Source organism: Neolamprologus multifasciatus, chromosome 7, assembly GCF_963576455.1.
Source record: "Neolamprologus multifasciatus chromosome 7, fNeoMul1.2, whole genome shotgun sequence".
Classification (NCBI taxonomy): Eukaryota; Metazoa; Chordata; class Actinopteri; order Cichliformes; family Cichlidae; genus Neolamprologus; species Neolamprologus multifasciatus.
This window is the reverse complement of record NC_140445.1, coordinates 17,756,600-17,769,932: the sequence shown is the minus strand read 5'-3', so window position 1 is coordinate 17,769,932 and position 13,333 is coordinate 17,756,600. Positions and strand designations below refer to the sequence as shown.

Below are 13,333 nucleotides of genomic sequence, written 5' to 3'. Positions count from 1 at the left end.
ATATATATATATATAATCTATATCACTGACTTTCAGCTTGTTGTATTTGTGGATATATGACTGACTTTAATTATCCATAAAATCATCAGATTCTCTGTAAGATTAAGGTCGACTATATGTATATTTAGAAGTAGAGGCTTTAAAACCAAGTTAATGCTGAAAGTACAAACATCACTAGTGTCACATAACTTTGCCGACATGTGGCCAACAGCAATGTTTTAATGTTCTTCATTATTAAACATTCGCACATGAATAAGTGACGTCATATTCAGTACTTACTTTTGACAGTTCACTTTTCGGCCACTCCCTTCTGCCGTATTTTGCGGCAAAATTATCCACACCCACCGCCGCGCTATGACTTGTGGGATATATGGGACCACGAAGCGTGCACCGGACCACGCTTGATATTTGGGGAAATCGACGGCGCATTTGGAGTATGCATTTGAAGTACACTTCGAATTGGGACAGCCGTCGTCGCGTGGCGGTGACGTAACCGCACTTAAAATGCGTACTTCAAGCGTGCATACCCCGAATTGGGACACAGCACCTGAAATGGGACACAGCGCCTGAATTGGGACACAGCAATTGTCAACACAGATGGTCGCCCCTCCCTGAGCCTGGTTCTGCCGGAGGTTTCTTCCTGTTAAAAGGGAGTTTTTCCTTCCTATTGTCACCTAAGTGCTTGCTCATAGGAGGTCATATGATTATTGGGTTTTTCTCTGTATGTATTATTGTAGGGTCTACCTTACAGTATAAAACGCCTTGAGCTGAGTTTCGTTGTGATTTGGTGCTGTATAAATAAAACTGAATTGAATTAAAAGAAAACAGGGCCAAAAATATTGGACAAACTCCTGTAAATGGTTCCCATGAAGCTAATATCGGTGTGTCGTTTGTCTCTGTTTTGATCATTTCAGTAGTTTTTGTGTTGCTTTTTGGTTATTTTTTTTGTTTTGTTTTGCCGTTGTTTAGCGACCCTTTGAGGTCATTTTATATCGATTTTTTAGGCATTTAGTCCCATTTTATGACAGTTTTCCATTCCTCTCATTGTGGTCTTTTGATTGATTCTCAGAGAAGAAGATTTGGCCCAGAGGTTTAGTTATTTTCACTCATGACACTAAAATGAAAAAACAACCAAAAACCTCTGCCTGTTTCTGACTCCACACTGCTATTGTTAGAAAAACTCAGTTCTGTTTGCTGTTAGGCGTTGTTTCTTAGTGTTTCAGTATGCAGAGCATTTTAAAGTGTGTGGGTCTGGGAGGGGAGGCTGTGTAAATACAACAGTGATCAGTAGTGGGCATGGTTTTTTTGTGGGTGCTAGGATCTAGCAGAAAATGAAAAACAGCAACAACAAAAGAGTGATTAGGAGGTAAGACTGTCTACATTAGCCTACTTATTTAGCTTAAAACATGGTTGTTATGGGAACACTGCAACTAAAAAAAATATTATTTCATCACTTGTGTTTACACATTAGTTTAGGGTTTATTCTTCTTCAGATACCAACTTCTATTCAAGAAAAATAATAATACAGTATAAGAGGATAAAGTAATCTAAAACTCAACATTTTGCTGACTAATGACAACTTTTGATTAATTCAGTACATGTTGTTTTGGCAGTGAACATAAGCAGGAACATAAAAGGAGGAAACGTGACACTTCAGCAGAGATCCACCCAGTTGTTATCCACACCTGAGGGGAATCAAGCCGGTGCATCAATCAAATCCTCCCATTCTCCCTGCAAAGCTCTCAGACCACAAGGACAAACTGTCTCAACGTAAGTAACAAGTAATTTTTCAAAGTTTAAGGGTGGGTAGAAAAGAGTGAGGCAACACATAAATCATGCAAATTAGAAACAAGTGCAGCAGATATCTGAAACAATCTTTCAAAAGTTAATACAAGTGGCAAAAACGGTATGTTTGTCCATGTCCAGTCAATGTTTAAAAAGAAAATGGCCACAGGAAATTTCAAAATCTGACCATTGTTTTCATCTAAGAAACAGCTGCAGAATTTCATCCACTGGATAAATTACAGAGCATTAACTCTGACTAAAAGTGGGTCAAATTTCTTAATCGAAAAACTTCGTCAGTGTTTCGTCTAATGACGTTATGGTAATTCTAGTTGCACAGTTTTGTGGTATTCCATTTTAAGCCTTTGACAGCACTGTGACGTATACAGCTAGGTTCAGACAGTCACCAAGGGGCAATAGAGTTACACTGTTTCAAAAACGTTCATGTATTTGACGCGTAAAGCTTCCTTTACCCTTGATTCAGCTGCCTCATGCCCGCACCGAGTTCATGGCAGCCTATCCCACGCACTGGGTGAGATATCAGTGGACATATACCGTGGACGGCCCGCATATTTATCTCCACAGCTGCTATAGAAACACCATTTAACCTGCAAAGCAGGTCTTTGGACAAGTTCAGGATTAAAACCTTCTTGCTGCAAAGCGACTTTTGCACCACAGTCTCCACTCCTATCAACTCCAACCAGTTGTGACAGATAGCCGATCCTCCCTGAGCCTCGTTCTGCTGGAGGTTTCTTCCTGTTAAAAAGGTTGGTTTTTTTTTTCCCCTTCCCACTGTCACCAAGTGCTTGCTCATATTGTGGGTCATGTGATTGTTGGGGTTTTCTCTCATTATTGTAGGGTCTTTATCCTACAAGGCAACTTTTGTTGTGGTTTGGTGTTATATGAATAAAATGGAGATAAATTGAACCACAGTGCTGTGAGGCTTCTCGTTATATTGGCTAACTCGTACTCATACCCCAAGTTGGGCCACACGTCTACTGTCTAATCTTCTGTGAGAACGAATAAGTTGGGTTTTTTTTCTTTTTTCTTTCCATCATCACACTGCAACCTGCTATCACAAACACAGTTTTTAGACTCTGACACATTCATGCACACACATCAGGAGGGACTTGGGGTTGGGTGTCTTGCCCAAGGACACTTGGTGGGGATCAAACCTCTGACCCTCTAAATAGTTGCAAACCTGCTCTAAATTCTGTGGGGTGGGGTGGGGGGGGGAGTAAAAATCATAAGTGAACATGTCAAATGTTGGTATTTATCCTCCAAGAGAACAGAAGGAGAAAACCATCAGGCTCAATTTGAATGATTTAAATGTGCTACCTGTTTCCAAGCAGAAGAACAAAACGTCCCTCCACCATCTGAACATGTTAAGCATAGCATCAAGGAAGCAATTCTGGAATTCACAGAAGTTGTGCATGAATGAGAGTGCTTTCATCATTACCGTAAGTGGGTGGAGGCAGTGCTACAAAACGGCCTGCCCTCATCCTCACTCCCCCTTTTATTTCAGCAGCACACTGCAATCTCAGAGTTCTCCTTTAAGTGCTTTTTCCTCCCCTGCTCTTGCTGCAGCTCTGCGTGGATTACAGCAGTCATGTTAAGAAACTCGGTTTTCTCCTGCTTTGTTTTCTACGGCGTGCTGCTGGTGTTAAAGATGTACATAATAGCGGTCATAACAGGACAAATAAGACTGCGTAAAAAGGTGAGTGAGCTCCTTTAGATGCAGCTTGAAGTTAAATGCTGTGTACGTTTTTCTTCTTCCTGTTTGTTCTCTGGTGGAAAGCTTTTTTGTTTTTTTGTTTTTTCGCTTCTTCCCTGAAAGGCTTTTGCCAACCCCGAGGACGCGCTCAGACACGGAGGTTTACAGTATCACAGAGAAGATCCATATGTGGAAAGATGCCGGAGGTGAGCGTGCAGACGGGGTATTTTTTGTAAGACTAGACTGCTTGTGTTTAGGGGGATGCAGTGGGAGGGGGGGATCGCAGGAGGATAATTTTGGATTGGATTTAAAAAAACAACAAATAAACTCCCTTGTATTTGCTGCTTATGGCAAGTATTAGTTATACTATGCATTCCCATTGCATAGCTTTTACTTTTTGATTTAAAAAGAAATTCAATACACTGCATGAAAACTGGTTCACTCAGGTAGATTTCAAATGCGCACAGCATTGAAGTACTCGAGTGAAATACCCTTGCATCATAAAATGAAAAATTTCCTACAGAATATGAATGACGTGCCGCAGGTTTTCTCCTGCACAGATATCTGTCGCAGACCCGATAAAGTGTAGATTTATTTCCAGCGGATTTGTTCTTTTCTTAGAACTTGTAGGCTACTCCTCCACTGGTGTTTCAGTAGCTTGTAGCACTGTGTGCGACAGATTTGTTTAAACTTGTCAGAATATGATCTGAGACAGGGGAGAGCAGATGTTTTTCTTACTAGTAAAACTTTCCCCTCTGTCTGTCCTGAAATGGGTTTTTCTTTTTTTTTTTTTTTTTTTTTTTTTTTTCTTTTTTCCTGAGAGTTTGTGGTGGGAATCAACTCTGCACCAGGGGGAAAAAACATTTAAAACTTCCATTAATAACTAATAAAAATGGCTGCAGCACGAAGCATTCCATGTCCAACCTTAATCATGTCTTTTATGTGCCCTTTTTTTGTTTGTTTTCTAGGCAAAAAGGGATTATGATGGCAAGTGTCCTAGAACAATATTGTTTAAAAAGCTGCTCCAAGTGGGTGGAGGGGAAACAGGAAAGAGGTGATTAGAGAAGGTTGCAGAGCCCTTGCTTTGGCTTGAGATGTGCTAGTGTGGGTTAAATGCATATTATTTTAGTCACCCTGAATATACATCTTCCAGGAATATCACAGGAAATCATTACCCCGAATCATAGTCACTCATGCGATGTAGTCACTTTACTGCATCATAGGTTGCTGAGTCACACAACTGTGGAAAACAGTTGTGTGTCAGCCTCCGTGTGCTGACTTCTGTCTTTCTTTTCAGAGCTCATATTAATGACATGGAGAACATCTTCCCTTTTCTCTTCTTGGGCGCCATCTACTCCATGACTGGACCTTCACTGTGGGTGGCACGGCTTCACTTCCTCGTCTTCTTCATCTGCCGTGTGCTGCACAGCTTTGCCTACCTGCTGGCCCTGCAAGCACCGACCCGGTCCGTGGCCTACACTGTTGCTCAGATTCCCTGTGTGTCCATGGCCGTGCAGATCCTGATGGCAGTCAAATCATACGCCTAAAAAACTAATAAATCAAAAACAAAATAAATCCAGGAACAAGGGACTGAACTAAAGGCTGTGATCTGAGACTCAAGACGGCTCAATATGTGTGACCTGTGTCAGAAAGTAGTGGGAGAAGGATTCTTGATGCACTTCCTGTAAAGACAAGTGGAAGTGCAATACAAGGTCTTTGATAACACCAGTGCTGGGTTTTGAGATTGCTTATCAGTATTTTTTCTTCTTTTTGGTAAAGTTTGAAATATAACAGTGTCTTATTAAGATATCTGAAGCTGACATCACATGCAGTAGATGCAATCGAGGTTGTTGCTCCCTTTTTCTTTTCTTTTTTTGAAAGCCAGGAAATGCTGAAATTTAGAACAGGCTGCAGAGATTGAACTCAAACAACCTGGGAAAGTTTTCCACCTCTGCGCTCCACTTTGGCCACTGATCTTTTGTGTTTACACAAACCATAGACCACTATTCATGTATTGTCATGCCACCCCATGCTTTTGTTTCCTTGTGGATGGATGCATGTGCCTGTGTCTGTTCAACAACAGCATGATGGATCCTGGTATGATGATTGATATGCTGAAAGTTTAAGTGTGTGTGTGAAACGGGTTCAGAGTACACGCCTTGCAACAACCTGAGGGATTTTCTAGCGTATAATTGTGTGTAAATGTATCTGTGAAGGCACTTGGTTTTGTAATTTATTCAATTTAATGTTTTTGAAAGGAAAACTTGTAGACAATAAAAACTATGCACACCCAGCCTCTACCTTCTTTTAGACAGCCTTGTGCTGCAGAATTGGTATGTTCTGGGGATAGGGGGCCCCACTTTATGTGCGAGAGTGAGATGATTCAAAAGGCACCGGCAGAGTTCCAGCATTCCTTTGATTGTTATGCAAGACCTTCTGCTATGCTGTGCTCATTTTCCCTTTCTTTTTTTTTTCACCCTGAGGCCAGGAGGGAGGTGCTGGAAGGCCATATAGAAATATTTACAGAAGGTGCCCAATCATGCTTCCACACTGAGGGAAATTAAAGTTTGTGCGCCAACATAATGTTTTTCCATCAGTGATTACGCTTGATTTGGCTTTTCTGATTCTGGCGTGAAACTTTTTGCCCAATTCTCAGATGATGTAATTTCGTTTCCAGTGTTTTTTTTTTTCTTTCCCAACCCAGTGATCATGACTAAGCTCGAACTTACAGGAGCTCAGGTGTTTTTTGTGATTTAAACAAAATGACTGACGAGGTGGGAGGACGGGGAAAATCCTTGGCTTTTAATAACAGAGCATTAACAATATGTGTAATCTGGTTGAACCATAAAGCTGGCATGCCAGTGACAGGGGTGTGTCTGTATCCTTGCATGCGTCAGTGTTGTCATAGTCTCAACGTGCCCCCCAGCCCTCGAGGGTAAAAGGAAATGTGGTTCCTGACCTACCTACACTTTTCACTGTAATACATAATTTCCCCTAGGGATCAATAAAGTATTCTGAATAAGATCAGTGTGAAGTTAAATGTTTTTTGTTTCCCATGCATGCTGGTTTTTTTTACTTCTGGATTGGAGGAAAACTCTGACAAAAGCTCTGTTTTCGCTGCTGTTCGCTGTTAAGGGAGATCAGTTTACTTTGGACCAAACTTTCTTTTGTTTGAGAAGTGCAGGCTCTCCTGTGGGAGATTACTAAAATGACCAGTTTGTTTTTTAAAGCTACACAAATATTTACCCCCACCTTGTGGACACACACAGAGCACTTCTCAACCAAATCTTTTCAGCTTTCACTCTTCAACCAAATGGCATCTTTAAATTTTTGACTTTTAAATTTGTCTAGTAACAGTACATAGGCATAAAATAATAGTTCACACCAGCTAAATAATTATCTAACACTCTTCTAACACCACAGAATCTAAACTTGGCTAACTATGATGTTCCACTGTATTTCAGTTAATTAAACAGATTTATTTAACTTTACATATTAATGTCAATATAGGCAAAATGTGGGCCTGAAAGGGCCCAATGCACAGTAACTTCAGAAAACACATGCAAACATAGTGTAAAAGCACACAAAACACAACGGAAGTTAAATAAAACACAACGGAAGGAGAAAAAACATTGCTCACAAAAAAGGGGGATTTTGAGGAGACAATAATGTGACGGACCAGCTGCGGAATGGGCAAGCTAACAGTAAACGGCTAATACCAAACATCTATTTGCAGTATTATATGAACTATGTGATTTAAAATACAATTATGTTTCACCTTTTCTGAGTCACAAATGAATTGCACGCTATTTTAATCATGTCTCTACTCAGTCCTTCGCATGTTTTGGTTTCTGCACCTGTTCTGTCACATTAATGTCCCCCCGGAAACACTTCCGCTGTGTTTTGTGTTCTTTCATAGCGTTTTCCTGCTAGTGTTTTGTGAGTTTTTCTCTCAGATTCACTGTAGTCATAACCAAAAAATGCAGAGATTTTGGTCTGTGTTGGTATGACGGTATCACACAGCTGCTGCAGATTTGTCAGATGTGACTCCATGATATGAATCTCCTCTTTATGACATGGCATGCTCTCCTGTTGGAATCAGCCATCAGAAGATGGGTACCCTGTGGTTATAAAGTGTTTAACCTCCTAGGACCTGGTGTCTAGACGAAAATACTTAATTATCTCTACAAGGGCCTGATATTCACTTGTAAGGACATTATACTGCCACCTTTCTATCAGAATTTAAAACCAATGTCCTCATACGTGGATCTCATTTGTATCAGAAACAAAAATTAGGTTAAAAAAAAAAAAGCATGCCATGAAAGAGTTCGGGTCTTAGGAGGTTAAACAATGCTCAGTTGTTAGTGTAGTGTTAGTGAAAATATTCACCAAACCATTACACTATCTGCAGCAGCTTGAACTGTTGATAGAAAGCAGAATCCAGCTTACATGCTGTTTAGATCAAATTCTGACCTTATCATATGAATGATGCAGCAGAAATGTAAGACTTATTAGACCAGGGAATGTTTTTCTATTCTTCTATTATCCAGTTTTGCTGAGCCTGTGTGAATTGTGGCCTTGGTTTCTTGTTCTTTGCTGACAGATGTGGCACTCAGTCTGATCTTCTGATGCTGTAGCCCATCTTCAAGGGCTAACATTGTGTGCATTTAGAAATCCTCTTCTGCATACCTTCTTATGAGTTACTGTTGCCTTACTATCATCTCCGTGCTGTCTGGCCATTCTCCTCTGACCTCTAACATCAGAAAACTGCTGCTTACTGGATATTTTCTCTTTTTCCGACAATTCTCTGTAAACCCTAGAACTGGTTGTGCAGAAAAATCCCACTAGATCAGCAGTTTCTGAAATACTGAGAACAGTCGGGCACCAGGAGTCATGTCATTCCCATTCTAATGCTCAATTTGAACTTCAGCAGGTCAACTTGAACGCATTCAGGAGTTGCTACACGAGTTGAACAGGTGTATCCAATAAAGTGTTGTGTATGTATGATCCTACAAAAACTCTATGTAGGCTGTAGTAGAAAGGTGTCTGAATGCATAATAATCAGTGTTGGGGAGTAACGGAATACATGTACCGCCGTTACGTATTTAAAATACAAAATATGAGTAACTGTATTCCGTTAGTTACCGTTTAAAAATGTGGTATTTAGAATACAGTTACTTTGTTGAAATAAATGGATTACAAGGCGGTACTTTCCTGTTTCATATTGTGGCGGGTCAGGCCTGTTTGGGTTTTGTTTGACAGCTACGTTCTGTTGTTCCAGGCGGCAGCGTTACGGTTGCCATGGTTACAGGGTGACGCTCTCTCTCTCTCTGTGTTTCCTGGGTGAGAGAGCGGCTTTTTGTTGTTGTTGTGCTAAGCTAATAGGCAGAATGCTACAGGTATAGCTCTAAAGAATGTAGCATCATAGGCAGTGTAGTCGGGTGCTGCAGGGAGAATGGACTGCCATACACGTTATGTGTCTGTGAGCGAGGGAGGGAGAAAAAGGAAAAGTACAAGTTGTCATCGAGCAAAAATGGGAGCTGGAAGCATGTAAATATAATAATAACCACTGCAGCCAAGAAGAGTGCCTGACGAGCCCAGTTGTAAGTAAGCTATTAAGACTCGACTGTACACCGTGTTCGTGTTTTCCTCCGAAACAATAAGTTCCGTTGGAGCAGCCTTTCAACGCCTCTCTCTGTCTCTCGCTAGCAAAGTTGACCCAGACAACAAAGTAAAGCTAGTTTTCAGCTACGAGCCCGACACAGAACCCACCATATTAGCCAGAGGTCCCTTTACTACGGTTCGGAGCCGCGGACCTTCAGTAACAGTAATAAATCACAGCAATAGTACATTCACGTAGTTGTAAATAGCATGATAATATATTAAGTAATCCAAAGTAATCAGAATACCTTACTCTCCTTGAGTAACGTAATGGAATACGTTACAGAATACATTTTGGGGCATGTCATCGGTATTCTGTAATGGAATACATTTTAAAAGTGACCTTCCCAACACTGATAATAATGCATCCCATCCCGTTGATTTTGGGTCTGGTCAGAGTGTCTGTGCTGAACCCCAATACCACAAGGACTGACAAAGCAACAAAAAGCAGCATTGGCCACGTTGTATACTTTTCTGCTGCTTCGTCAGCCCTTGTGGCAGCAGTGATAGGCGTTGAAAAGGGCAAGTGAGTAAAAGGTAGTGTGATGCTAGTATCGGTGTTCTGCTGGGCTTTGGTAGTTGTGTGTACTATGCAATGTACTACAAAGGTAAACATTTACATTGAACCTCATAATCAGATTATAGCTGGGTTAAAAATCCAAACAGAAAGAAATGCTCCATTTAAACAACTCAAGAATAAACAACCCCAGTCCTATGACTCAGTCAGCTACAGAAAAGAGAGTTAAAGCAGAAATGTATGTTGACATTTAACCTTAACATTACTTACATTGCTTTCAGCCTGTACATATCTATATCTATCTATGTATGCATGTGTGTGTGTGTGTGTGTGTGTGTGTGTGTGTGTGTGTGTAAGCCAAAGAAACCACCCAACAGAAATTTCATAAATATTTATTACATATCAATGAACAAAATCAACTACTTTCACAGCAGTGGTCTACAGCACTTGTTTAAAATAACTGCTCAAATAATATTAATATTAATAATAATATAGTTCAGTTTCCTTTGAGGCCACATTTGATACACAAACATTTACAAGTATTACTTGGCATTAAAAACGATGGCGATACAATATTTTAAGACACTTGGTGTTTTTTTTGTCAATTTTCTGTCATTTTGATATCACAGAGAGGTTCAGCAACAGTCTAAACAGTAAATATAGATTCAAATACAAAACCCCCCAAAACAAACTAAAATACCAACCAAAACAAACAAAATAGTGAAAATGTCAAGGGGAGGTAGAAACTAAAGACAAAAATACAGAAGGAATCGTAACAACGCAAAGCAGGAGAAGCAGCGTTCCCCGAGTCATCCACCCTCATTTAGACACTAAAGAAGAGTAAAAATCCCTCCCAGTTCCTCCTCCTCTTCCTTCTTCTTCCTCTACCCTTTACGTTATGCTGTTAGAGGGATTTGCGCAGAGGCAGGCAGGAGAACAGAGCAAAGGTGTGAAGAAATGAGAAAAGAAGAGGCTCATGCTCAATCTGAAGGCTGCTATGATGTGAAACAAGCATACAGAGATGCACTAACACCTACATCAGGCTAGTCACCTTTGCCAAACATTTCCCTTTGCATTACTGTCACTTTGATTAGCTTTTACATTGACACAAAGCACCATTTAACCTTTTCAGTGCTGTAATTACGTGTTATAAAGTGGGTTCTTACTAATATTAAATGAGAAGTGTAGTTGACCCTTTGTGTTAGAAAGGATTGTGAGATTCTGTATGAAACTTTTTCTAGATAAAGTAATCCTGATAAAGGTTATTAGTGTTGGAGGTGCATTTACATCACAAGTGGGGTGGATGGTACAGATGTGGAGGTTTCCCATGTTGAACCTGTGGTGGTTAAGTTTTGTCTCCCTCCTCTGGCTGTGACAGTAATTACACAAAGTTTGTTTGACCATGTGTGACCTTTTTTAAAACCATGCACTCTCACTTGCCAAGTTTCTGCTCTCAGAATTCTTTTTATGATTGCTCTAACGCCCATAAGTGCTCAAGCTGAGTTTAATCATGTGGGATGTCACCCTTTAGCTGATGTGGTGCATCCTTAGCTGTTTGGCATCCCAGACTGATGTAATAGTAAGAGCCATTGTAGATACTGATGTTTCCCTGTTGTCAACTCTACAGTAACTGAGCATTAGTGGTTTTATTTTTAATGGATTGCTTTACTCTGTAATCTGAATGTGTGGAGTATAAAATGAGGAGACATTTAAAAGGCCGAGAGGGTTTAATGAAATGAAGGATTGTTTTTAGAGCATATGCAATATTAGAGACTTATCAGTCTCTTTTGGGCCCTCCAAATTTATGGACTAGATTTTTATCTGTATGACAATAACAAAAGATTTTCCAGATGGGCAGCCAATTAGCAATCTGATCATAAACCTCTACACACAGTAAGGAAAGGATATCTAAACTGTGAATTTAACCATGTGCTGCAGTGAGTTATCCCCTAACCGATAACTCCAGGTGTCCCAGCTGTAAATCAGTGTATTTCTGGACCTCGAGGTGAAAATCAGCAGGGCTTCTTGAAGTTCCAAATTAGACTCAGTGATTTAAACAGCGCTAGCATGGTTATGCTTTCCAATTATACTAACTGTATAAATACATTTAGTATTTTTTTAATGAGATGTTTGTTTTGCACTGTTAAAATTCTTAGTTTCATTTAGGCTTTAATTTTAGTTCAGTAAAAGATAAAACTACCTTTTAACTAAGTGCACATTTACTCTACAAAAATAAAAGACTTTTTCATTCCACATACAGAAAAAGACAAAGTAAAAGTAATTCACACTTTTGGTTTTGTTTTTATCATCCCTCCTCTATCCATCTAGCCACCGTCTTGTTATAGATACTCCTGTACTTTTTTTTTCTTGTCTCAGTTTGTTGTTTCTTTACTTTGTTTGGAATTTGGTATCATGTTACAGATCGCACTGTTTCCAAAGAAGTGATTTCTCTGCTGCAAAAAACACAACACTTGCAAGTCATGCAAATTTAAGGTCAGGTCTTTGTTATGGGATAAAATGATTTGTGCATGTGCCTTTGAGATTTTGCCGCCAGCAAGTGAAATCACCCGAGCTGATTGCAGTCGTTGGTTACCACTGTAATCGAACATGGACTACAATCATGGCTGCTACTGACAGACACCAAAATCTGGTGGCTGTTGGACGTCTACTTGAATGGAGGACAGTGGCAGACGGCACTTGTGGGAGACTTCTTCCAGGTCTGTCTAACCTGTTTACAACGGATAAGGGGAACAATATGGGCGAAAATGTGCAGAGAGCATAAAATCAAAAATCATACTTTTACTAAATATGGGAATAAAATTGATTTTTATAATATATCTATAAATATGCATCACAAGCCAGACAGGCATATACGCCTGCATGTGTGCACTTTCGTGTATAAACAGATGTACACATATGCATATCATACAATACTTGAAAGTGGATCGGAAATAATCACATAATATACAACACATAAGCTCTTGCAACGTCAGAGGGAGTTGAGAATGCAGAGAGTTTTCTCATGCCTTGGTGCACAGATTTACATTCAGTTTGTGGTTTAGGATCAAACCGGCATCTCAAAGCTCTTGCAGAAGTCTGAATGCACCACGGCATCTTACGCAACCTCTTTGGGTTATCTGCTGCGGGGTGACACAAACAGCCGACACACGGCGGCTGGGGGGGGGCACTGCTCATGAAAAAAGTCACACACGCACACAGACATGACTTCAAACCTCCACTGCACCCATCTCGTCCGCTGAACGGGGGCTCAGAATCCCAGGGTATGTAGGAAAAAGCGCCAAGGTATCAGAGCTCAACAACAGAAAAAAACAAAAGAAGACCAACCAAAACAACAGAGTAAAGGCGACAGTGCAGAAGTGGGTGGGCAGAGAAGTGCACAATGGGATTGTCTTCACTTTAGGTCCAAGACATCTTCTTCGAAGGATGTGGAGAGGGAGAACGCACTGGTAAGGGGCGGGCTCTCTGGCTGCAGCACCGCCTTCTCTGGCTCCGCCTCCGAACTGGACGAACAGTGCAGCTGGACATCCTGATCCACTTCGCTGGACTGTGAGGCTAGCCTGTTGTGCACAGAAAGACTCATGTCTCAAGCTCAAGCTAGCATTAAGCAAAGATCAAACGTGCAGCTGCTGTTCAGAAGT

At 40.6% G+C, this 13,333-nt stretch overlaps 2 protein-coding genes across 7 annotated transcripts in view; one reads left to right on the top strand and one right to left on the bottom strand.

Annotated features, from left to right (window-relative positions):
* Positions 1–1,636: 1,636 nt before the first annotated feature.
* Positions 1,637–13,009, top strand: ptges (prostaglandin E synthase). Of its 2 annotated transcripts, none has more exons than XM_085164952.1 (4): positions 1,637–1,770; positions 3,370–3,499; positions 3,620–3,702; positions 4,794–13,009. In XM_085164952.1, the coding sequence occupies exons 2-4, from the start codon at positions 3,392–3,394 to the stop codon at positions 5,041–5,043; spliced, it is 441 nt and encodes a 146-aa protein (XP_085021078.1). In that variant the 5' UTR covers positions 1,637–1,770; positions 3,370–3,391; the 3' UTR covers positions 5,044–13,009. The 2 variants fall into 2 exon arrangements, with proteins under 2 accessions (XP_085021078.1, XP_085021079.1); XM_085164953.1 differs by having other exon boundaries at positions 1,655–1,770; positions 3,452–3,499.
* Positions 12,484–13,333, bottom strand: part of garnl3 (GTPase activating Rap/RanGAP domain like 3) — a 75,659-nt gene continuing 74,809 nt past the window's right edge. For all 5 annotated transcript variants that reach the window (XM_085164948.1, XM_085164946.1, XM_085164949.1 and 2 more), the window contains one exon: positions 12,484–13,252. In XM_085164948.1, the coding sequence (XP_085021074.1) occupies positions 13,087–13,252 (166 nt within the window). In that variant the 3' untranslated portion in view covers positions 12,484–13,086. The remainder of the gene's footprint in view (positions 13,253–13,333) is intronic.

Coding starts and splice junctions, on each gene's coding strand:
- ptges (XM_085164952.1), top strand. CDS start 3,392: ATGTTAAGAAACTCGGTTTTCTCCTGCTTTGTTTTCTACGGCGTGCTG. Junction 3,500..3,619: donor AAATAAGACTGCGTAAAAAG/GTGAGTGAGCTC, acceptor CTTCCCTGAAAG/GCTTTTGCCAACCCCGAGGA. Junction 3,703..4,793: donor TATGTGGAAAGATGCCGGAG/GTGAGCGTGCAG, acceptor CTTTCTTTTCAG/AGCTCATATTAATGACATGG.